The 26,556-nt window shown below is 31.6% G+C and overlaps 2 protein-coding genes across 2 annotated transcripts; both read left to right on the forward strand.

Moving 5' to 3' along the window:
• Nucleotides 1-7,338: 7,338 nt before the first annotated feature.
• On the forward strand, nucleotides 7,339-21,651 carry LOC147816128 (uncharacterized). The gene is made up of 5 exons (XM_087158232.1): nucleotides 7,339-7,922; nucleotides 13,054-13,278; nucleotides 13,357-13,440; nucleotides 19,848-19,970; nucleotides 21,461-21,651. The coding sequence occupies exons 1-4, from the start codon at nucleotides 7,886-7,888 to the stop codon at nucleotides 19,859-19,861; spliced, it is 360 nt and encodes a 119-aa protein (XP_087014358.1). The 5' UTR covers nucleotides 7,339-7,885; the 3' UTR covers nucleotides 19,862-19,970; nucleotides 21,461-21,651.
• A 136-nt stretch (nucleotides 21,652-21,787) lies between these two features.
• Nucleotides 21,788-25,679, forward strand: LOC147816129 (uncharacterized). The gene is made up of 2 exons (XM_087158231.1): nucleotides 21,788-22,791; nucleotides 25,342-25,679. The coding sequence occupies exons 1-2, from the start codon at nucleotides 22,575-22,577 to the stop codon at nucleotides 25,503-25,505; spliced, it is 381 nt and encodes a 126-aa protein (XP_087014357.1). The 5' UTR covers nucleotides 21,788-22,574; the 3' UTR covers nucleotides 25,506-25,679.
• The last annotated feature ends 877 nt before the right edge of the window (nucleotides 25,680-26,556 follow it).

Consider the following 26,556-nt stretch of genomic DNA (forward strand, 5'->3'; position numbering starts at 1 on the left):
ATAATCTCAATCGACCAATAACGCTTTAAGACAAAACATTTTAAAAGACCATCTTCAATGAATATGGTTTACCTCTTCCGACCACCGCAGAAAAAAGAAAAAAATAAGCAACTAAAAAGAAGAAGCATTCACACCAAATGTGGTTGCTGCCTCTTCGATCGCCGAAGGGAACAAATTAGATTTCACCAATCAGGTTCTCATATTTTTCCATTCGGCGATTGGCAGTGCGGTAATCACATTGGGTGTAAATGCCTTTTTAAGTAAGTTTTTATTGGAAAAATATTTTCAGTAACCAGCGTTCTCATTCTACTTCAACAGCAATCGGAAAAGCGTGAATCGCATTCAGTGAGAAGAACCGGGTACATAAACCGATACCGCACACCCTCAGTCTTTTTGCAGACTGATCCAAGTGGTCACCCACCCGCGCACTGACTGCAGCCAGTGATGCTTGACTTCGGTGAGTTGCTCAGAATCGCGTTTCAACGATCAGTCCACTGCGGGACTTGTCCAGGGTTGGAGTTAGGGGCTCTGGGGGGCATTTGAATTAGGGGCTCCTTGAAAGGATATGTTCTCAATTTTTTGGAAATGTGAGTAAAGCGCTTTATTGATATTGCTTAGTAACTTAATTCGCAAAATTTATAAGACCAATGGGAGCAGTGCCGTAACTTCACCCCTCGGGGCCCTGGGGCAAAAATTTTTGGCGGAGGCCCTTTCAAAAACTTTCACTACTCCATCTCTAATCGTGCTTTAGCTATTTATGTATCATGTTAGCGAATATGTTTATGAAAACAAGTTATTTGTTCGCATATAAATTGGATAACAAAACATTGTAAGTTTTCCACATGGCAAAATACAAAATTTCAGCGAAATCGATTAATCCTGAGAAATTAAATTTAAAAAAAGTCGTACTTATAAAACTCAATTTCTCAAGAACTAATCAACCAATTTCGCTCAAATTTTGTATTTTCCATGTGGAATTAGATACTTTAAAATGATTAAAAAAAATTTTTTTAAAAAAATATGCCTTGCGATTCAAAAGTTTTCAGACTATTATTGTCCCGCAGTGAACTGATCGTTAAGACACGGTTCCCAGCAGATCACCGAAGTCAAGCCTCACTGGCTGCTGTCAGTGTGCGGGTGTGTGACCACTTGGATCAGTCTGCGTAGGGACCGAGGGTGTGCGGTATTGGTCCTCGTTAAACTGTTCTAACATAAAATGCTCGAATTCACGTGCAGGTCGCCAGGCTACCGAAGCGGGGGTGCCATCCCCTCTGCAGAGGATCAAACCTCAAGGGATGTTCCCCAGACCGTCGCCAATAGCTTATTGTGTAGCACTAGTACAACGTAAATGATCAACAACATCAGACTATTATTAAATAAAAAATACTAAATATTTACTAAAAGTTATTTTTTGCATGGCTCTTATCTAAAGATAACTCCATTCAAAAATTAGATAAAAGAATTTTATAATAGTGTGCAAAAATTTTTCAATTCCCTTAACATTTGGGGGTCCAAACTTTGGGTAGCTCACCCGACCCAACTATTGGGACCATATTTCCCAGATTACAGCAACCTGTATTACGGGGGTTAGAAAATCGAATCTGTTGAACAAAAGTTATGTTTATTCAGGGAAAGTATGTTTTTGTGTCTGATTGCGTAATTTAAAATAAAATATCGTGCACTAATTAATTTGTATATTTGAAGTCACACCCTCGAATTATTAAGATGGAGTCCTAGAACGTGAAGATCCGATCATCAAATTAAAAGTTATTCAGGATGGTACGTTTTTGGTTCACTGCACGTAAATGTTACCAATTTACGGCATCTCACCGAGGAAATATGACTAGGGGGGAAAAAGGCTATTCATGTTGTCTCCTCTTGTCTGTCCCCCATGCCCACAGTAGCCTCCTTTTCCTCTAAATATAATGCTAATCATAAAATACCAATTTTATAAACCTGTTGAATCCGGTTACTATACCGGATTCAACAGGTTTAGGAAGGTCTTTTCAAGACAAAATCATTATAATAATTAAAATTATTTTTTAATTTCAAATCTAAAATTTTTTGATCGCGTTATGGAAACTGAAGGAAATTATAGACTTTTATTTCTATCGGCACATATATCCACATTTTAAAAAGTCCTAATTGAAAAAATAAACAGAAATTTTTTCTCTATATACATCGATTAACAAATAACAAAGTTGCTTTACTCCAATATGGACAGGTCCCTAGAAAATATAGCTATATTTTGAAAAGAATTCGTTCTTGAATATTTGGCCTATATATTCATGACGCCATGTAATCATATCGCTGGTTCAAAACTAAAACGACACTTCTGCATTCACTTCTCATTCAAATAACATGAGAAGATAATGCAGAAGTGTCGATTTAGTTTTGAACCAACGATATGTGGCAAAATTATGACAAAGAGTAATAGTTTTTTTTTATGAAAGAAAAATGAGAAAAAGTCAAAACATATTTGCTAATTAAAAAAAAAACTCTTTTTAATGGTTTGTCATGGCAATAAATTTTAATTGCTACGGATTTCTAAGCTAATGTTCATAGTTTTTTTATTAAATTAAATGCGTTTTTTTATTAAATAAAATATGATTTTCTTTATATAAAACAAAGATTCCATTTCATTTTTTAATGAAAACAAAGTTGTTAAAAACCCTAAAAATTCGAAGTTCCAATTTAAAAAATTTAAAGGTCTTAATAATTTAAAAAATACAAAATAAGAACAAAATCCATGCTCACAATAAACAGTAAAATTATCAATTAAAGTACTATACAAATTAAATTTTATATACGAACATAAAAAAAAGCAATTTTTATGTTACCATTCTTATAAAAGAATTCTAACAGTATATAAATATAAAATTTAAATGTATTAAATGAGTTAATGCAAACATTTACTTACCTCCTTATAAATAAATTTACATTTGGTTTTCTTGTTTTCCAAGGAAAATTTTTATTAAGAATGGGAATTATTGATATCACGATTTATGTTTGAAAAAATGAAGTTGCAAATAATTTTAAAAACTCTTAATTAAAGTTAAATTTTAATTTCAAAAATTGAACAAAACAAAAGGTGACAGAAAATTTATATCTGAATTAAAAATGGTTATTTTAAATGACGCAATTAAATGAGTTAAAAACTGGAATTTAACTGCAACGTTTTACGTTTGTCTCAGAAAAAATCTCTTGACAAAATTACCTAAATAAATGTTAACAAGAGTCATCCCCTTGGATCCCTTAAAAGCTTACATCCGTTTTCCTAGAACATCTAGATAATTGCTAGTTTTGACAACTTAAGGGACATATAGATGGTACTGTAAATATATGACATTTTATAAAAGCACAAAAGAGCCCAGGGTCATAAAAATGATTAAGGCAATTTAAAGAAGGAAAAGGTCATTTTCCCATGGTGTAAAAGGAGATGGCTATTTTTTGAGGAGTCAGATAACTGTGGGTCAACTCTGTGGGGGGTATGAAGGTTTTAGCACCTTCATACCACCCACAGTCAAAAGATGCTTTCAAATATATCTATTAGTCTCAGTGTAGAATGCATTTTTCAGGATGCAAAACAGTGGTGCTTATTTTAGTTTTCTAAACACTTGTTATGTTTTTTTATGATGTGCTCCTCTTCTCTTTTCGTGATTTTCTTTTAAATTTTTTTAATAAATTGAAACTTGTAATATGTAGAAAAAAATTGAAACAAAACCGAAGCATTTTTCTTGGGGGGCGATTTCTATTTCAATTTGAAAAATAGCTATCAAATTGGGAAAAAAAGTAATTTCTTTTTCTGAAATTCTCAATTCTGTTTTACTTTATTATTGCGAATGTCAAATTTTCGGAAGGGGAGGCTAAAGTTTTCAATTTTGGAAAATAGCTTTAAAGTCGAAAATAAGAGTTAAATATAAATTTCACTCGACTTTATTCTTGCGAATGTCTGAAATTCAGAAGGGGTGAAGTATATTCTTCACCTCCTCACTTTAAGAAGAAAATAAAATTTTCTTTTTGAAAAATAGCTTCAAAGTTTTTTTTTTTTAAAAAAAACAATTTTACTGGACTTTATTATTTCAAATGTCTAAATTTCTGAAGATACAAAAAGTTTTTAGCCCCCCTTACCTTATATCAGAAGAAATTAAAGTTTTCTATACCCTTACTATAATTTAAGAGGAAAATGAAGTTTTTTATTTTAAAAATATCGTCGAAATTGTGAAAATTTTCAACTTTACTTGATTTTATTCTATTAATGTCCAAATTTCAGAAAATGAGAAGCAAATTTTTCGCCCCCTTACTTTTATTTCAGAAGAAAATAAAGCTTTCTATTTGGAAAATAGATTCAAAAATAACATTTTTTTTTAGTTACCAATTTTTATTATTTTTTAACACTTTGAAATTTCAGAAGGGGCGAAAAACTATGTTCGCCCCCTCATTACTATTTCGGTAGAAAATAGAGTAAAAGTTGGAAATAAAATACTTTTTCTACCTTTACTTTACTTTTTCAAAAGTCAAAAAACATATTAATCGCCCATAACAGAATAACTTGATGTATATCTTCAAAGCTGAAAAAGAATAGCCTTTTTTTTCCTCTAAAATTACCTATTTTACTAGACTTCGTCTTGGCGAATAACTAAATATCAGAAGAGGCAAGACACATAAATGTTAGAGGAATATAAAGTTTTCTATTTCAAAAATAGCTTCAAAATTGAAAAAAATCCTTTATTTTAAATTACTGATTTTACTTGACTTTATTTTTGTGAGTGTCTAAATTTCAGGAGGGGTGAAACGCATCGTTTGCCCCATCATCTAAATTTTAGAGGGGCCCTCTGCCACCGGGTCTGACGCAATCAACTACATGCAGCTGTGGCCTTTCCCCTTCTCTGCAAAGCGTGTTTGTTCTTTTAAGAAAGGGAAATAATTTGTGAAAAGGTGTTCTACCGTTTTTTACCCTTCCCTTTATGTTATAGTAGGTACGCTATTACAAAAAAGAAAATTTTCATCAACACTATCTTAACGCAATTTCTTTCCTACATATATATAATAAGAGTGCTTTATTTTGAAGAAAAAAAAACATGATGTGGTCTCTTCATATGAGGCCCCCTTGACCGTCGGGGCCAAGGGGCGGTGCCCCGGCTGCCCCGGCGTAGTTACGGCCCTGAATGGGAGAATTTTAAAGTTAAAGTTCTTTGCTCTTCCCGAGTATTTCTTCTTTTTTTAATTTTCATTAAGATTTTACGAAGATAACAAAAAATAAATAATTTAATTTTAGGTTCTTTTAAAAGTGCCCACATTAAAGCTCAAGAAGCACAACAAACATCAAATCTTGAGTCATCTGCAACTGAAAATGATGCAACTAATACAAAAAGGAAACGGCAAATACCTCTACGATTTAAGCATGATTCTAGCACAGATGATGATCTTGAAAATTGTTTAAATTTTAAGAAATCTTCTAGAAAGAAAAGGTTTAAGGTACCCACCCTTCCCTCCTCAAGTTGTGAGTATTTTTTTTATTTATTTATCTTTACTTTTAAAGTCAACATTATAAATATAAGATTTATTTCACTTTATATAGTCACCACTAGGACTGGGCTATAAATCGATATATCGCGACATATCGATTTAACGCCTATATCGGCAAACCGATACAGCAACTTTCATTCCAAGCGATGCATCAGAAATCTGATTTAAGCAGTCGAGTGAAGAAGACGATATAACGATATAGCGATATAGCGATACACGCAAGGACTTTCTCTTACGTTCCGATGCCAACTCGCGCTGTGGAAGACGATATTGTTTCGTTATGTTGAGACGGCCTTGACTGATGAGCGGTAGAATCAGAACCACTTTTGAGACCTTATATCGTTATTAAAGGAAATTTTACAGCGGCCTAGGCCTATAGGCCCATTCGCCGAATGCAGTGGAACAACAATTTAATTTGACAGCAATTATATATAAATAAAATGTTAAAAATTTTACAGTAACAGCGATGGCAACAAGCCTCGAAAACATTGAAACACATGAGAAAGAAGGTCAACGGACCCTTAAAATTGAACATATCGTTCAACAATTTAACATAAAAACAAATTAAAACAATATTGATCGTTATATCACATGTTCGTTTTCGCACCTTCGCGATTTGAAATCGTTTCTTGTAGATTATTTTCAATGGGATTAACTTCGTGATCGCCGTCGTAACCTTGTTCTGAACGCAATCTATTATTGAAAAGAATTTATAAAGAAAAGTTTCTTCATTAATTAGGTAAGTTTTTTATTTATTTTCTGACAAAACTTTTTTATATTTTTAAATGTGAAAATTATCGGAAATCTAATTTAAGGCACCCATAAGGAATTAAATTACAAAGTAAATAAATTTGTTAGGTTATTTTTTTACTTTCTTTTAATTTATTAAAAACCTTTCGGATAAAACTTCTAATAATTTAATGGGCTTCTATTACTGATTTTAAATTTATAAATCTTGAGTTGTTTTTATTTTTAGAAATAAAGTTAAAACAAAACTTATTTTTTGGACATAAGTCAATAAACTTTATTTGTTCAAAAGAATTTGAAAAGTTTGCGAATTTTATTCATTTCTTTTTTTTTTTTTTATCAATTACTACTTCGTTTTATTAGAGAGTAAAATCATTATTTTTTTTTTAATTTTCGTTTTATATTATTAGTTAATTAGCTAAATATATTACCAAATATCACAATTCTTTTGTTTTTATTTTTAAGAATTTAATTAAGAAACTTTGCCTTACTTTGTTTTTCGTTCGTTCATTATTTAATTTAATTTAATTATTTATATGAAATAATAATAAAAATAGTGTTTAAGAAGCATTTTTTTTCTAAAATTTATTTAGCTCTTTGTTTTAAGCATACAAATAATTTTTTAACGAACTTATTTTTTAAATTTTGTTCCTATGCTGTTAGGTAAATATATTGATAAATTTCACTTTTATTTATTTTTTTATTTTTAAACTAAGAAATCTTTTGTTATTTGCGTGATCATTTTTAGAAAATATAACAAAACTTGTGTTTACTTCTTCATTAAGAATTTGAACATTACGATCGAACTTAATAATTCTGTAATTATTTACGCATAATAGTACAAGCAAATATTGATTTGTTAAAAAAAGTTTCTTTTTTAAAAAAAAAAAAATATTTTTAACACTTTGTTTTAAGTGTATAATGAATTTCTTAACAAACTTTTTTTTTAAATTTTTTAAATTTTCTTTCAATAATTTCAGCTAGATATCTTTATAAAATACCCTTTTTATTTTTAAACTGAGAAATCTTTCAGAGAACGAAAATTTTAAGAAATTATTACAATTCTTATGTTTACTTTTTAGTTTAAAATTCGAACATTTTTAATTTTAAACTTCGTCTTTTAGTCAATCTAACTTTTATTTTAATTAAAATATATTTTGAAATTTTAAAATCAGCTTTTGTTTAATAACAATATTTTTTTTCATTAAGGGTATTTTAGGGGTTAACTTAAATTAAGACTGCTTATACCTTATAAACGATAAAGAAGTGCAAATATTTCATTCTGTATCTACACACATTTTTTCAATAAATATTTTAAGTAAGATTTGTACATCTTAGTCAATTTATTTAATATCTTTCTTTAGCAAAACATATATATTTTCAAATTTATAAATTGATTTAAATCAATATGCGTATGAAGTCTTGATAGAAATCTGACTTTCTGTGCCTTAAAGTAAATGAAATTCAAAAATACTATATCGCGATACATCGCTATATCGCGATGCAAAACTGACGATATATCACGATATATAATTTCTAATATCGCCCAGTCCTAGTCACCACTGAAGTCCCGGCTGTTGTGTAGTCATCCCAAAGCTATTCGGAATCTATGTTGGCAGGCAGTGACATTGCAGTTACTCTCAATGGTATGTATATGTTCAAATTTGATTTGATTTTAATGCTATCGTATACAGTGTGCTTTAATATAAAATATTAAAAATTGCAAAGTTCTACTATATTTATTTTATCAAGTCAGGTTAGCAATTATAGATTTATGTATAATAAGTATTTGTTTTTTTTTTTTTAATTTTTTTTTTTTTTTTATGTTTCATAAAAATTATTGGCTAACTTTTTCACCTTGTTTTAAAGTATTATTAAATTTTTGCTTAATTCTAAGATAAGTTTGCTTTTTATCATTTATGTAGAGGTCCCACCAATTCGAATCTGAATCCAATTTGATTCTTCGGTCCCACCAATTCGTCTGAAAGATGACGAACTTGTTCAACTTTCCTCCCATATGCTCGTGCCAAAGAATAGGATATCTCTCCTGATACTATTCTTTGGGTACATATATGTATTTATTAGGGTACATATAGGGTATCAGCACACCTAGAAAGTCATGGATTTCTATATTGAACAAAATTTGTCATGATCTTTACTATTATTTTTTTAAAAATTGCGGATTTAGGTTACTGAAAAATCTTAACTTTAAAAATGGAATCCCCCTAATTTCATAGCGTTCTGAATATCTGAATTTGTAACAAAATATCCAATCTTAATCGTATTTTATTAAAATATAAAATGTTTCAATTGTGTTCTTTAAAATTATTAAGGAAAGAACATCCTTTCTAGAGCGAATAATCTTTTAAACTTCAGTGATTTCAGAATCTCATTAATTATTTTATTTGTTTAATTTTTATTTTATTTTAATCAATTTAAAATTCTTGTTTAGGCTTTTTATGTTACACTTACTTTTAAGAAGAGAAAAAGCAGCCTTAAAAAGCTATATAAAAGTTATTTACTTCTGTATTTTTATTCAGCTGTTTAAATGCTTCAACTCTTTCTTTACTCAATTTTTAAGTTTAATATCAATAAATGAGAAGATTTAGAGCCCCGTGGCAGATTTGCAGAGACACAGCAACATTTTCGCTGAACATTACAAAGTTCTTGCAGAAAGATTTTTCTTTTGAAAAAAAAAAAAAATTACCTTTATTTTTTGACAGAAATTTACCAGTTATATTTGAATCATGCATTTGAATAATAACTTTTTGGCGTGTTCAATATACGCCAATAGTAACGTAAATTGATGGGGTTTTTTTTTTCTGTTGTATTTTCGTCAGTTATTGATGTTGATTTTCTAGTGGATTTTAAATATCCCGATAAGCAACCTGAGAAATTCGAATCTTGTATTTGGGTATTTACTTTTTAGGTCAATAATTCTGTCGAATTTTATCAGTTATTGCTATTGATTTCTCCATAGTTTTTAAATCTGATATTTATTATACGATATTTTTATACAACAGCCTAATCAAGAAACGAAACACTCATTTGAGGTGACCAATTCGTGTGAATTTGTTGTCAATCTTTTTTTTTCTTCGCCCAGTACTACTGCGGATTTAATAATTTGCAATTTTTTTTACTGTGATGACAAAAGGCGAAGGAAATAATTTCTATATCCCCCTGCCTCCCAACAAAATACGAAAATGTTGCATGTAATGTTATAATAAAAATTATACGCTCAATTTAAAAAAAAGTTATACATAGTTTTTTGTTTTAAACACAGTGCTTTTGTTATTTTAAATTAGTAACATAACTGTTTATTTTTGTGAAAAGTATCTTGCAGAAAGACATTAGTGCTAGAGAGTTTTGTCGCAAATAGCTCGAAAAAATTCTGCTTCAAGGATTCAGAGTATAACAGCTTTGGTTATACCTATCATTTCAATTAATGTTATTATAATGCTTTTTTGAATTTATTGTAGTGTTTTTGTCGGATAAAATAGTAACTTCGGTAAATCATGACAACTTCTTGGAATTATTGATGGAAAGTCAGTGTTGTGATAATCAATTTAGGCAGACATAATAACTTAATAAAGCTTTAATTAGCAAAATTAGGCTAGCCGCTGAGGACTACATACTTATAAACATAAATAGTAAAACAATTGAAAATCAAGCACAGTTACAGTTAAAACAAGATGTTAATAAATATCACCACATTCACCCCGAGCTATTTTAAGAGTTCAGGGAGTGACTTGAATCAGTCAGTAACAAAGTCTGAAAGATAAGCAGGTGGTCTTCGTATTCTGGATGTAGTAGGAGGCAAAGTCTCTTCCTGTTTTGGTCTCAAAAATGAGTCAGTGTTTTCCGAAGAACAGGTCTCATCAAGTGAGGATTCCAAAAGTTGATCATCAGTAGCCTCGTGGGAGCTGTCAGCAAGTGGGGTTTTTAGTAGAGGGGTTGCTAGCATATCTGCATCAAGGGCTTTTTCAGGAAGTAACCCTCTAGGAGTCAGGTGACGGACATTAACAGTAGTTTCCCTGCCGTCAGGTAACCTGACATGAGCATATCCCGGATTAGCTTCCAACAGCTCCACTTCTTGAACCATGGGCTGATACTTATTACTACGATTGTGGTTTTTCATTAGAATTGGGCCAGGAATGGTGAGCCATGTAGGTAGAGAGCAGCCAGTGTGGGAGCGTCTCGGATGTGCAAACATTCTTTCATGAGGGGTCTCATTAGTGGCAGTACATAGTAATGATCTAATCGAGTGGAGAGCAGGTTGTAGCATGGCTTGCCATTGATTTGTTGGAAGCCCTTCAGATTTAAGAGCCAGCTCAATAGTTTTCCAAATTATGCCATTGTATCTCTCGACCTGGCCATTACCCGCTGGATTATAGGCTGTTGTTCGGCTGGTAGCAATTCCTTGAGCTGTCAGGTATGATTTTAGTTCGTGAGACATGAAAGAAGTGCCCCTGTCTGAGTGGATATATGCAGGCATTCCAAAAAGATAGAAGAGAGTCTGCAAACAGGAGATGACAGTTGAGGTTGAGATATCGGAGCACGGAAAAGCAAATGGGAATCTGGAGTATTCATCAACAATTGTCAAAAGAAATCGATGTTTAGAAGAGGATGGTAAGGGGCCTTTAAAATCTAAGTTGAGTCTTTCAAACGCTGAGGTTGCTTTGATGAGGACTCCAGAGTTTTTGATAAATTTTGGTTTCAGTTCTCTGCAGATGTGGCAATTGTTGACAGTAGCTCTCACATCAGTGATTGAGTAAGGTAAATTTTTAGAACGGATCCAGTGGAACATTCTGGTAACACCTGGGTGACAAAGAGAAAAGTGGAGGTCTTTAAGGTCAGAAACCTGAGGGACAATAGATGCGGACACTCTGGACAAAGCATCAGCAGTCGAATTCTTGCTTCCTGGGCGGTAGACAATATCAAATTTGAAGCAGGCAAGCTCAAGACGCCATCGCAGTATCTTCTCATTTTTTATTTTGCTATTGTGTTGTTGATTAAACATAAAAGAGACTGAGCGTTGGTCGGTAAACACCTCAAAGTGTCTCCCTATAAGGTAATGCCGCCAATACTTCAGAGATTCCACTATGGCATATGCTTCTTTTTCAATAGACGAATGTCTTTGCTCTGATTGATTTAGGGTACGTGAAAAAAAGGCTATAGGGCGACCAGCTTGGCTCAATGTTGCCCCAATGGCAAAGTCAGAAGCATCAGTTTCTACACGAAATGGAATGTCATTTTCTATTGCAGCAAGAGATGCATTGGCTACATCATCTTTTACTGACTGGAAGGCTGTGGTAGCTTCCTGAGATAAAGGGAAAGAGTTGCAAGCCAAGAAGGGACGAATTTTTTTTGAGAAAGAAGGGATCCACCTTCCATGATGGGCGAACATTCCCAGAGCACGTTGCAATGAAGCAGTATCTTTAGGGACAGGTAGACTTAAGAGTGGCTTCAGACGTTCTGGATCAGGTTTAATATTTTTATTCTCAATTATGTAACCAAGTAGGGATATAGATTGAGAAGAGTAGTTACATTTTTCTTCATTTAGTGTAAGATTAAACTTGATTGCAGCAGATTTGAACCTTGCAAGATTTTCATCATGTTCCTGTTGGTTTGTACCACAAACAGTCACATCATCTAAGTAAGGGTAGGTATCTGTAAGACCTTCTTCTTGTACAATTTTATCAATTGTTCTTTGAAAGCATGCCACACCATTGGTAACTCCAAAAGGGACACGTTTAAACTGAAAAAGCTTTCCGTCTGCCTCAAAAGCAGTCATGTGTTTTTCAGAATCCAAAATCGGGAGCTGATGATATGCATTTCTTAAGTCTATTTTACTAAACACTTGGTAGGTAGCAACCTTAGATATGAGTTCCTCAATTTTAGGTAGAGGATAAGCATCTAACATTGTAAATCTGTTGATTGTTTGAGAGTAATCGATGACCATCCTAGATTTTTTGTTTTCACCTTTCACCACAAAAGCTTGTGCTCTCCAAGGAGAGTTGCTGGGCTCGATGACCTCTTCTTCAATGAGTTTTTGTATCTCTGAGGTAATAAACCCTTGATCTTCTAGAGGGAGACGTCTTGACTTAGTTTGCACTGGTTTGCAATCAGGCGTAATAACTAAATATCAGAAGAGGCAAGACACATAAATGTTAGAGGAATATAAAGTTTTCTATTTCAAAAATAGCTTCAAAATTGAAAAAAATCCTTTATTTTAAATTACTGATTTTACTTGACTTTATTTTTGTGAGTGTCTAAATTTCAGGAGGGGTGAAACGCATCGTTTGCCCCATCATCTAAATTTTAGAGGGGCCCTCTGCCACCGGGTCTGACGCAATCAACTACATGCAGCTGTGGCCTTTCCCCTTCTCTGCAAAGCGTGTTTGTTCTTTTAAGAAAGGGAAATAATTTGTGAAAAGGTGTTCTACCGTTTTTTACCCTTCCCTTTATGTTATAGTAGGTACGCTATTACAAAAAAGAAAATTTTCATCAACACTATCTTAACGCAATTTCTTTCCTACATATATATAATAAGAGTGCTTTATTTTGAAGAAAAAAAAACATGATGTGGTCTCTTCATATGAGGCCCCCTTGACCGTCGGGGCCCCGGGGCGGTGCCCCGGCTGCCCCGGCGTAGTTACGGCCCTGAATGGGAGAATTTTAAAGTTAAAGTTCTTTGCTCTTCCCGAGTATTTCTTCTTTTTTTAATTTTCATTAAGATTTTACGAAGATAACAAAAAATAAATAATTTAATTTTAGGTTCTCTTAAAAGTGCCCACATTAAAGCTCAAGAAGCACAACAAACATCAAATCTTGAGTCATCTGCAACTGAAAATGATGCAACTAATACAAAAAGGAAACGGCAAATACCTCTACGATTTAAGCATGATTCTAGCACAGATGATGATCTTGAAAATTGTTTAAATTTTAAGAAATCTTCTAGAAAGAAAAGGTTTAAGGTACCCACCCTTCCCTCCTCAAGTTGTGAGTATTTTTTTTATTTATTTATCTTTACTTTTAAAGTCAACATTATAAATATAAGATTTATTTCACTTTATATAGTCACCACTGAAGTCCCGGCTGTTGTGCAGTCATCCCAAAGCTATTCGGAATCTATGTTGGCAGGCATTGCAGTTACTCTCAATGGTATGTATATGTTCAAATTTGATTTGATTTTAATGCTATCGTATACAGTGTGCTTTAATATAAAATATTAAAAATTGCAAAGTTCTACTATATTTATTTTATCAAGTCAGGTTAGCAATTATAGATTTATGTATAATAAGTATTTGTTTTTTTTTTTTTAATTTTTTTTTTTTTTTTATGTTTCATAAAAATTATTGGCTAACTTTTTCACCTTGTTTTAAAGTATTATTAAATTTTTGCTTAATTCTAAGATAAGTTTGCTTTTTATCATTTATGTAGAGGTCCCACCAATTCGAATCTGAATCCAATTTGATTCTTCGGTCCCACCAATTCGTCTGAAAGATGACGAACTTGTTCAAAGTTCCTCCCATATGCTCGTGCCAAAGAATAGGATATCTCTCCTGATACTATTCTTTGGGTACATATATGTATTTATTAGGGTACATATAGGGTATCAGCACACCTAGAAAGTCATGGATTTCTATATTGAACAAAATTTGTCATGATCTTTACTATTATTTTTTTAAAAATTGTGGATTTAGGTTACTGAAAAATCTTAACTTTAACAAATGGAATCCCCCTAATTTCATAGCGTTCTGAATATCTGAATTTGTAACAAAATATCCAATCTTAATCGTATTTTATTAAAATATAAAATGTTTCAATTGTGTTCTTTAAAATTATTAAGGAAAGAACATCCTTTCTAGAGCGAATAATCTTTTAAACTTCAGTGATTTCAGAATCTCATTAATTATTTTATTTGTTTAATTTTTATTTTATTTTAATCAATTTAAAATTCTTGTTTAGGCTTTTTATGTTACACTTACTTTTAAGAAGAGAAAAAGCAGCCTTAAAAAGCTATATAAAAGTTATTTACTTCTGTATTTTTATTCAGCTGTTTAAATGCTTCAACTCTTTCTTTACTCAATTTTTAAGTTTAATATCAATAAATGAGAAGATTTAGAGCCCCGTGGCAGATTTGCAGAGACACAGCAACATTTTCGCTGAACATTACAAAGTTCTTGCAGAAAGATTTTTCTTTTGAAAAAAAAAAAAAATTACCTTTATTTTTTGACAGAAATTTACCAGTTATATTTGAATCATGCATTTGAATAATAACTTTTTGGCGTGTTCAATATACGCCAATAGTAACGTAAATTGATGGGGTTTTTTTTTTCTGTTGTATTTTCGTCAGTTATTGATGTTGATTTTCTAGTGGATTTTAAATATCCCGATAAGCAACCTGAGAAATTCGAATCTTGTATTTGGGTATTTACTTTTTAGGTCAATAATTCTGTCGAATTTTATCAGTTATTGCTATTGATTTCTCCATAGTTTTTAAATCTGATATTTATTATACGATATTTTTATACAACAGCCTAATCAAGAAACGAAACACTCATTTGAGGTGACCAATTCGTGTGAATTTGTTGTCAATCTTTTTTTTTCTTCGCCCAGTACTACTGCGGATTTAATAATTTGCAATTTTTTTTACTGTGATGACAAAAGGCGAAGGAAATAATTTCTATATCCCCCTGCCTCCCAACAAAATACGAAAATGTTGCATGTAATGTTATAATAAAAATTATACGCTCAATTTAAAAAAAAGTTATACATAGTTTTTTGTTTTAAACACAGTGCTTTTGTTATTTTAAATTAGTAACATAACTGTTTATTTTTGTGAAAAGTATCTTGCAGAAAGACATTAGTGCTAGAGAGTTTTGTCGCAAATAGCTCGAAAAAATTCTGCTTCAAGGATTCAGAGTATAACAGCTTTGGTTATACCTATCATTTCAATTAATGTTATTATAATGCTTTTTTGAATTTATTGTAGTGTTTTTGTCGGATAAAATAGTAACTTCGGTAAATCATGACAACTTCTTGGAATTATTGATGGAAAGTCAGTGTTGTGATAATCAATTTAGGCAGACATAATAACTTAATAAAGCTTTAATTAGCAAAATTAGGCTAGCCGCTGAGGACTACATACTTATAAACATAAATAGTAAAACAATTGAAAATCAAGCACAGTTACAGTTAAAACAAGATGTTAATAAATATCACCACATTCACCCCGAGCTATTTTAAGAGTTCAGGGAGTGACTTGAATCAGTCAGTAACAAAGTCTGAAAGATAAGCAGGTGGTCTTCGTATTCTGGATGTAGTAGGAGGCAAAGTCTCTTCCTGTTTTGGTCTCAAAAATGAGTCAGTGTTTTCCGAAGAACAGGTCTCATCAAGTGAGGATTCCAAAAGTTGATCATCAGTAGCCTCGTGGGAGCTGTCAGCAAGTGGGGTTTTTAGTAGAGGGGTTGCTAGCATATCTGCATCAAGGGCTTTTTCAGGAAGTAACCCTCTAGGAGTCAGGTGACGGACATTAACAGTAGTTTCCCTGCCGTCAGGTAACCTGACATGAGCATATCCCGGATTAGCTTCCAACAGCTCCACTTCTTGAACCATGGGCTGATACTTATTACTACGATTGTGGTTTTTCATTAGAATTGGGCCAGGAATGGTGAGCCATGTAGGTAGAGAGCAGCCAGTGTGGGAGCGTCTCGGATGTGCAAACATTCTTTCATGAGGGGTCTCATTAGTGGCAGTACATAGTAATGATCTAATCGAGTGGAGAGCAGGTTGTAGCATGGCTTGCCATTGATTTGTTGGAAGCCCTTCAGATTTAAGAGCCAGCTCAATAGTTTTCCAAATTATGCCATTGTATCTCTCGACCTGGCCATTACCCGCTGGATTATAGGCTGTTGTTCGGCTGGTAGCAATTCCTTGAGCTGTCAGGTATGATTTTAGTTCGTGAGACATGAAAGAAGTGCCCCTGTCTGAGTGGATATATGCAGGCATTCCAAAAAGATAGAAGAGAGTCTGCAAACAGGAGATGACAGTTGAGGTTGAGATATCGGAGCACGGAAAAGCAAATGGGAATCTGGAGTATTCATCAACAATTGTCAAAAGAAATCGATGTTTAGAAGAGGATGGTAAGGGGCCTTTAAAATCTAAGTTGAGTCTTTCAAACGCTGAGGTTGCTTTGATGAGGACTCCAGAGTTTTTGATAAATTTTGGTTTCAGTTCTCTGCAGATGTGGCAATTGTTGACAGTAGCTCTCACATCAGTGATTGAGTAAGGTAAATTTTTAGAACGGATCCAGTGGAACATTCTGGTAACACCTGGGTGACAAAGAGAAAAGTGGAGGTCTTTAAGGTCAGAAACCTGAGGGACAATAGATGCGGACACTCTGGACAAAGCATCAGCAGTCGAATTCTTGCTTCCTGGGCGGTAGACAATATCAAATTTGAAGCAGGCAAGCTCAAGACGCCATCGCAGTATCTTCTCATTTTTTATTTTGCTATTGTGTTGTTGATTAAACATAAAAGAGACTGAGCGTTGGTCGGTAAACACCTCAAAGTGTCTCCCTATAAGGTAATGCCGCCAATACTTCAGAGATTCCACTATGGCATATGCTTCTTTTTCAATAGACGAATGTCTTTGCTCTGATTGATTTAGGGTACGTGAAAAAAAGGCTATAGGGCGACCAGCTTGGCTCAATGTTGCCCCAATGGCAAAGTCAGAAGCATCAGTTTCTACACGAAATGGAATGTCATTTTCTATTGCAGCAAGAGATGCATTGGCTACATCATCTTTTACTGACTGGAAGGCTGTGGTAGCTTCCTGAGATAAAGGGAAAGAGTTGCAAGCCAAGAAGGGACGAATTTTTTTTGAGAAAGAAGGGATCCACCTTCCATGATGGGCGAACATTCCCAGAGCACGTTGCAATGAAGCAGTATCTTTAGGGACAGGTAGACTTAAGAGTGGCTTCAGACGTTCTGGATCAGGTTTAATATTTTTATTCTCAATTATGTAACCAAGTAGGGATATAGATTGAGAAGAGTAGTTACATTTTTCTTCATTTAGTGTAAGATTAAACTTGATTGCAGCAGATTTGAACCTTGCAAGATTTTCATCATGTTCCTGTTGGTTTGTACCACAAACAGTCACATCATCTAAGTAAGGGTAGGTATCTGTAAGACCTTCTTCTTGTACAATTTTATCAATTGTTCTTTGAAAGCATGCCACACCATTGGTAACTCCAAAAGGGACACGTTTAAACTGAAAAAGCTTTCCGTCTGCCTCAAAAGCAGTCATGTGTTTTTCAGAATCCAAAATCGGGAGCTGATGATATGCATTTCTTAAGTCTATTTTACTAAACACTTGGTAGGTAGCAACCTTAGATATGAGTTCCTCAATTTTAGGTAGAGGATAAGCATCTAACATTGTAAATCTGTTGATTGTTTGAGAGTAATCGATGACCATCCTAGATTTTTTGTTTTCACCTTTCACCACAAAAGCTTGTGCTCTCCAAGGAGAGTTGCTGGGCTCGATGACCTCTTCTTCAATGAGTTTTTGTATCTCTGAGGTAATAAACCCTTGATCTTCTAGAGGGAGACGTCTTGACTTAGTTTGCACTGGTTTGCAATCAGGCGTCAGGTTAGAAAACAATGATACAGGTTGAATTTTAGCAACAGCTAATGAGCAAATTTGGAGGGGCGACTTGCTGCCGTCAAAATTGATGACTAAGGAGGAATGGAGTTTAAGAATGTCATGACCAATCAGAAAGTCAGCACATAAATTCTTCATAACCAGTACTTCAATCTGTTCATACTTGTGATCTAGAAGGTCAAGAGTTACAGTTGCACGCCCAACCACACTTGAGGTAACAGCAGAGTTGGCCATAGTGATAGTACCAGAGTATGACTTCAGTTGAAGATTGCATTTCTCAACATGTTTATAGTTTAAGAAACTGAGTGAACTCCCAGTGTCTATTAGAGCAACCAATTTTACACTATTTACTGTAACAAATGTGAGGGATTTTTGGAGACAACCAGGGGCTGGCGACACAGAAGCAATTAGATGAGCAGAGGCAGTAGTATTTATTTTATGCCGAGTTTTCGCTCTACACACACGTTGATAGTGACCTTTTTTTCCACACGAATGACAAACACTGTTTCTAGCCGGACAGTTACTTCGTATATGATTACCACAGAAAAAACATGATCCACGAGGAATTGCTGCAAGGGTTTCTTTTTCAAAAGCATCATCAGTACAGTCTAGTGCAGCAGAAGGCATAGGTTGTGAGTTAGTGAGATATGAAGCAGAATGAGCTTCAGCCAGTTCAAGAGCACGGGCTTGGTTGACTGCATTGTCTAAAGTGATTGTTGTATTTTCGAGCAGACGCTCTCTAATGCGGGTATTCCGCAACCCTCTAATGAAAGCATCACGTATATACTCATTTTTATAAGTTTCAGCTGAGACTTGTGTGAAGTTACAGTTTTTACTTAGTTGCTTTAAAACTTGAAGAAATTCGTTAACAGTTTCATTAGATAGTTGGTTTCTTGAGGCCAAGCAATGACGAGCGAAAATTTCATTCCTCTTTACTACGTAGAGTGCATCCAAAGCAGAGATAGCGGCCGAGTAGCTGGTGGCTTCACTTATTGATTGGAAAACATTTGCAGATACATAATTAATTAGGAGTGGGAGTTTATTATCTTCAGCAAGATTAGGCACCTTTGACAAAAAGTTTTCGAAAGTTTTCTTTCAATGTAGCCACTTATTTTCAGCGTTAGCACACGTGGGGTCGAAGTCGAAACGTTCCGGTTTCAGAAAATTTTCCATGACGATGAATACCAGTACTCACATTTATCAGAATATAATTTTGCTAATTAAATTGTTGTGATAATCAATTTAGGCAGACATAATAACTTAATAAAGCTTTAATTAGCAAAATTAGGCTAGCCGCTGAGGACTACATACTTATAAACATAAATAGTAAAACAATTGAAAATCAAGCACAGTTACAGTTAAAACAAGATGTTAATAAATATCACCACAGTCAGGGATTTGAAAATCTAAAGTGTCGCAGATACCATGTACATATCAAAATGAAAAGCAATCCATAGCTGAATATGTCCCAACTTTGCAACATATTTTAACTTATGTGATTCTTAAGTCAAATATGACTGCACAGTCAATAAAACACTTATCACATGATAAGTGTTTTAATGGTATGGGTATTTCTCCGCACACTATTTATACATAGAATTCTTGATAATTGGATTCGTTAACATACAATCTGATATTGCAATGTTTAATATATTTATGCACAGGCCATTGCTTTGGAAGCTTCTCATACAAAGTAAAGAACTAATGCAAGAACTCTTTTAGAGAATAAAGTGACTGAAATAAGAAATAATATATTATAAAAATAAAAAATGTAGATAATTCCTTTCTTCAGCAATCCTATGCCCGTTTTACTTGTGTGGTCTTAATTGATGATAAAATATGAGGTACATTTTGTAATGGTTATTAAAACATTATATATATATATATCTTTCTTTTTCTTTCAGATATGTTATTTTGAAACCATCTGTAAAGGCTATTTATGTTCTTTTACTTCAACACCATCTTGGAATTGGCGATGAGGAAACAGTGTTTTGAAAGCCTCTCAGCTGTTACAAACGCCATCTTAGGTAATTTTATAGACTTAGAATTTTAAAATTTATAATAAGACTTTACTTTTTCGTGAGTCATTATCTTGCACTAAAATGGATCAGTTATTCCTTAAATTAACTACCCTGGTCCTTCCTGTTTTATTTTGCTTAGTTTGTATTCTGAACTCTAATACTTTTACAGCATTGTATGTTTCAAAGTTCAAAAGTTAGCCGCTCTTAAGGTTTTGTAATGTTTTTCATGGCATCTTCTTCTAGTTATCAGGGTTTGTTGATTTAAATCAGCTTGATTTATTACATGATTTAAATCAAATGATTTTTTTTTAAAAAAAATCATTGATTTTGAAAGTTAAAAAACAGTGTTTTTAAATTATTGATGCTTTTATTATTTTTTTTTCTAGTTTTAAAACTTATTTTAAATAAATTGCTACATTAATTAATTTTAGTTATTGAAATTGCTTTCTTTCTTGGTGTATGTTAAATTCCAACACATTTGAAATTGCATTTTTAAAAATTTTTTTGATTCTTGAGATTGATTGATGGCATTAAATGTACAAATTAAAGTACACATTTAATGCTGTCTTAATATAGACTTGCATAGCTGTAGAGAGTAATTAATAAACATGAATTTTTTCACAAAAAAATGCAAATAATGTTAATTAAATTCTACCTTTTGATTAAAAGAGCATGGAATTAAAATCTACATTATATTTTATTAGTGGAAAATGTTTATTTCTAAAGCTATAGTAGAAAGATGGGTTATATTAGAAAGAAATTACCCTAATATGTCAAAAATAGAAGGAAAGAAAAGGGGGCTGATGAATTCAGATGTTTTTTTCCTGATATAGTGTCATTCTTCCCTTTCAAAGTCTATTTGAAGCAGCAGAGTTATTTACTGGTAATTTTTTCTCATAATATGTTTATAGTATCTTTCACATAATCAGATTTTCTATAAAGAGATTTTGTGAAAAAAAATTTCAATGAGTACATAGATTTTTTAAAAAACTTTTTAGCTTAACTTATCTATTTTGATATAAGATTAAAAATTTATTACCACTTAGCAGTACCTTTACAAAATACTTCACTATATTTAAATCAGCACTGTGGTAACCTCATGTTAGATGTGGAATTTGTATTGACTGGCCTGGTTCCAATCCCAGCCGATACTGGGATTGGAACCCAGATCACCTCATTGAAAGGTGACCAAATAATTTTAAAAAAATTATTTGAAGAAAAACTTTTTTCTGTCTATTATATTATAAAACATAATATTTTCCATATGTTATTAACTTACTCGTAAAGGGCCCCCATATAAAAATAGGCACGGTGCTCCTGGAAACATAAAAACTGCTCTGATTCTCTACAGAAGAATTGTCAACCTAGGGCTGTTAGTAGTACTTGCGTTGTGCTCATGTCTACTTTAGTTCATGTAATTTTTCAATATAACTATTTGTCTTTTAATTTAAAAGTATTAAAATTAACCACAGTTCATGTCTTATTTTTTTTTTCAGCTGCTACCTTCAGACTGTTTAAAGAAACTTTACTAGCTGACTAGAAAAAGCTGAAAAATTTGGTGAAGTTCTTGCCACCGCCAATGACCGGAAAGGCAGGAAGACTAAGTTTGCCTCAACTGACACAGTTTTGTTTTAGAAACAATTGATTGTATTAAAGAATACAATAAATTATAGAAATTAGTATATTATTCTTTACTATTTAATAAAGATTATATTTCATTTACACATTTGACAACTGTTCAAGCCCTATTAGATATTTTGGCAACACTTTAATGGATAAAGGCTATAAGTAAATTAGATCGCAGCTTATTGTACCATGCTTACCCTTTTTTAAGTCAGAAATCTGAGGAAGTGACTCCTGTTATTTTATTATAACTATCAGCGTAAATATTGCTCTTTTTTCTTTTTAATCAGTTTTCTTAAAATCGAACCTGATGCTGTGAAGATAAGGAATTTTGTTTTCCCATACATACTATTTTAATAAAATACAGATTATATAACAATGAAACGTCACAGCAAAAAAGTTTATCGTTTTAAATTAAACATATTGTGATTTTAATCTACATAGTAAAATATAGATGCTGTAAAAATTATTGCACAAATCACTTAAAATATTAAAATTATTTCACAGTATAAATGGCTGCTTGTACCCTGAAAAAGCGAAGAAATATCTTAACAAAACTATTTACTTTCTAGCTTATTTTCTGGAATAATAGTAAAATATACCTGCCTACCCAAACTTATTAAATATTTATAATAAAAAAATTCTACAAGTTTTGGGAATAACAAATAATTTAATTTTAAACAAGCTAGAACGGTTTTGTTAGGTTTTTCCAGCTTACAAGCAGGCATGAATATTTTCAAAAACTAATTTTTATTTTCTCAAATAACGTAATTTTGGCGATTGTCTGCATTCCACAGCATTCATTTTTTAAATATCGTGTAGACGATGTCGGTTGACATAGTACAACGTTTGTTAATGCAGAGAGATGTCGATCGACGTTACCCAACGTTCCTACGATATCGAACAATATTGTTTTGCAATATTGAATATACGTTATAAAAGGGATCCATTTTTATATAGTACAATATTTCGCTACGATATTGTACAATGTTCAAAGCTAAGTTTTTACGATATCGTTTTTGTGAATTGTGCTACTTGGGTCCCATTGAGTTTGATGAAGTTCCACAGACTTCCAGCCTAGTCCCAGAAATGTTTCCAGCAATGCCAGAGCAGAATAATTTGTATCCAGAAACCTCTGTTACAGTTACAGTGCCTGAAATTACCGATGTTGTTGAAGCCAATGCTGCCTCATTATTTGGAATGAGTGAGTTGTTATTAATTATTTCTATCATTATTTATTGATAATGATTTAATAAAAGTTGTTTTAATATATAGTCTTTTATAAACTTATAACATTTAAATATTTTTTTACATAATATTGTAAATTATTTTTCAACAAATTTTGCAAAGAAATGTAACGTTTTGTAGATTGACCAACTGCACCAATTACAAAACGTTCTTAAACTAAATGATGACGTCTGTTCACACCTATTTCGATGAATTCGCAGTTCATCACTCAGGGGTAGAGCTCTCGGTTGATCCATCCTATCATGTCTTTTTATGTCATAATTATGGATCCTAATATATTTATCCTTTTTAGTAATTTCAATAGTTCATATTAGACATGTAGTTATTGGCATCTATAGAAAGTAAATTCTACGAGCTGTAATGGAGCTCTCATCTGTACCTCAATGCTTAGCAGTCACTTATTATTCAGTGTTTATGTTCGATTGCTAAAGCTATGACAATGTAACTAATGTATGTTTCTCTCACCATTTTGTCCATACATCATCACATTTATTTGCAGCTTAAACTTATCTTTTTGATGTTACCATGATAGTTACGCATTGTGTTGAATCTACCATTAAAGTCATGGAATTAGCTTAAGTGCCCTGGTAATTATTATGTACATTTGTCACCCCAGTCTTCAATTTTGGTAATTATAACATTTTTAAAATATTTTTTAATTGATTAACTCATTAATAATTATTAACATAATATTTCAGAGATTTTTTTTTTGTGTGTATGTGTGCAATATTTAATTCTTTGTAGACTTTAAAAGCAAATCAAATTATTGTAGCCACTTAAATTTAGAAAGCTACAAGCAGTTTCTTATTTATTTTTGAGAAAATGTTGATTTCTTACATAATGAAGTCATAAATCCTTTCTTTTTATGTCATTTAATCTTTCGAAAATAATATATTCAGCATATATATTATCTAAAATTAATGAAATATAGAGTACAAAAGTGGTACTAAAAGCGTATATGGTGTTGGTCCAATAAGGGTTAAATCTCTTTTAAATATATTTAAACATTTCTTAAATTTTAATCATTTAGATATTTTTTGCTGCTAGAAAACAAAAAAAAAATTAATAAGCTTTCACCATTTAGATGTTTATTTAAAATATAATCTTTTAGGGTAGGACTAAGACAAAACGCATTTCTAATTAAATTTTTAAAAAAAGAGAAATTAAAATAAATAATAAAAAGTTCAGTTTTTATTATTTTACTAATTCCAAACATTTTGTAAAATAACCATCATAATAATTGTTTGTTAATCATACAATGAAAAATTTTTCAAATAAAAATTAATTTTTAAAAGTGTTTACTTTAGTAAAATTTATTTGTATATTTAGTTAGATTTGCTTTGTTCTTTTACTTTACATTTTATTGCAACTTGTCTTACAGCAATACTAAATTATGCATAAGCTGGTTCCTTAAGATTTTTCTGTCTATTTTACTTCAATAATAACTTTTTTGCTTTTATCTTTTTTAGGTTAGCTACCTTTCAAATATATTTTATGGCAAAAATTTTTCCTTCTTTACCACTAACTTATTAAAAAATTTTTTTGTGAAAGATGTTGCTCTGCAATACAGTAGACTTGGGAGGAAGGGAAAGAAATCTCTTGAAGACTTGAGAGAAATATTCCATGTGCTTTTGTGTATGCATTTTATATTTCTGAACTATGAATAACATGAATTTCAATTTCTTAAAAATTTTACCAAGCTTCATGACCTGGGTGATATTGAGTGTGTTTCATGGAAAATGAAGAGGCATTTGTTCTATGTTGGTGAAAAAGAGAATGAATATTTAAAGTTAATTGCTTAGGATTTTAGTCATTGAGTTGTTGAATCTATAGTTCATCATCACATACTATATAGCTTATTTGTGAAAAAAACTAAAAAGGAATAATTATATTCTAAAGGAAAAGATAGATTTAAATTTAAGAGAATAGTTAAATATAAAAAGAAGTCTTCATGAGAATAATATTTAAGTTAAAATGTTTGATAAGAAAAAAGAAGAAAAAAAAAACGCGATACCCATACATGCTCCACTGCTGTAAATTACATTGTTTGAAAATAGTCAAATTATGATAACATTAAGAATAAAACATTTAAATATATGTGTCCGAGAATTGCCAGGAATAAAATAGAATATCAGAACTTCCTTTTCCATAAACAACTTTCTTCTAAGCCTGGCTTTTGCCTGCTGTCACCTTGCCTCAATGTGCTAGTCTGTTTGTCCTTCAATTTTTGTGTTTTAACCTGATCTCAAACTATTAGTCAGGGAAGTTGTGGGAAATGAGTATAGTCTATCTTAACCATTAAATTCCACTGAACCGAGTGGGGAAAATGCAAATGGTTTCAATTTTAAACTAAGCCAGTTTTAAATGAGCTTTTTTTTAACTTGCAAAGTAAAATAAAAAGTAATTTCTTATTGCAAAATTTATATTAATTATTTATTTAAAAATAAAAAAAGTTTTTTTTTTTTAAAAATTGTTCACTTTACTTTTTTCCTCTTATTTTTATTAGCTACAATGGCACTCCGTTTTCCAGAAGTTAAACGTGAAGAGCTCTCTGAAAGACTTGGCAAGGTCCTCTCTAGTGCAAAAGAATGGGGTAATTCAAAGAAAAGATCTTCGCTGGTGGAGTTAAACTACCTCAGTAATTCATTGGATTTATCTGATAACTTGTAGAAACGGAAAAGAAATTTATATATGATCTGTGATATATTCGGATGTGATAATTAATCAGAAGTTTTTATTTTTTCTCTTTTTATTTCATCTCTTTTTATTTCATTTTTTTAATTTCATTTTTTCACTGTGATATAACCAAGGAATTGTAAAAAATCAATAAAGAATTTAGCTTAATTATTTTTGAATTTATTGACTTAGCACAAATTTTTCTGTAATAATTTTCTTTGTAAACATTTTTCTTTTATCTTCATTTTGTCAACAAAACAATTACAAGTAATGTTTAACAGTTTGTAATTTTTCTTAATACGATTGTAACTTTTTTACGCAACCCAATTTTATAGAGATTTTTTAACTAAGGGTTAAAAATTCAATCATATTTTTTAAAGTTGAGATAGAAACATTTTAGATTGACTGTGTTTTAGTAATAATAAACGAATAATGTCATTAAGCCTAGAAAAAAAGGGAAATTATTTTTTATCAATAAAAGATAAGCTGCTCAAAATTTAGCATTCAATTTTTAGTGTATTTTATTATATATTAGTACAAATTTAGCAAGATAAAACGCAATATTACTTGGTTTTGAAATTTAAATGTTAAGTAAATTTTTTGGAAAAAATTGCTGGTTTAATACATAGTAACTTTTAATTCAATTATAGAATTATTACATTTTTCTGATGTGCCATGTATTTTTTTTTAAATAAGAATTTAATAACTAATTTCAATATTAAATCCTTTTCTGGTTTCACTGTCTGATGTCTTTGGTTTGAAAAAATATCTTCAGATGTCTTTGGGTTTTGTTTAAGTTTTTCTGTTAGGTGAAATTTCAGATATAGAAAAAATTAACTTACGTAAGTATTTCTCCATGCAATTTCAATAGAAGAAAAATATTTGGAAGTAAGTAATTTATTTTGAAATTTTTTAAAGTGAAAATTTCCACTCAATTTAAATAAAAGTATAACTACAATTACATTGAGTGGGAAAAAAATTAAGAAAATATTAACATTATGAAATTGTATAATTTCATAATGTGAATAATAGTAATAGCGATATT

Source organism: Parasteatoda tepidariorum, chromosome 2, assembly GCF_982258835.1.
Source record: "Parasteatoda tepidariorum strain Cologne lab strain chromosome 2, Ptep-v5.0, whole genome shotgun sequence".
Classification (NCBI taxonomy): domain Eukaryota; kingdom Metazoa; phylum Arthropoda; class Arachnida; order Araneae; family Theridiidae; genus Parasteatoda; species Parasteatoda tepidariorum.

Bases quoted from the DNA above. Each gene is read 5' to 3' on its own strand.
- LOC147816128 (XM_087158232.1), top strand. From the start codon at position 7,886: ATGTTGGCAGGCAGTGACATTGCAGTTACTCTCAATG. The intron at 7,923-13,053 runs GTATGTATATGT...ATTTAATTTTAG, and splicing joins CATTGCAGTTACTCTCAATG to GTTCTCTTAAAAGTGCCCAC. The intron at 13,279-13,356 runs GTGAGTATTTTT...CACTTTATATAG, and splicing joins CACCCTTCCCTCCTCAAGTT to TCACCACTGAAGTCCCGGCT.
- LOC147816129 (XM_087158231.1), top strand. From the start codon at position 22,575: ATGTTCAAAGCTAAGTTTTTACGATATCGTTTTTGTGAATTGTGCTAC. The intron at 22,792-25,341 runs GTGAGTTGTTAT...TATTTTTATTAG, and splicing joins TGCCTCATTATTTGGAATGA to CTACAATGGCACTCCGTTTT.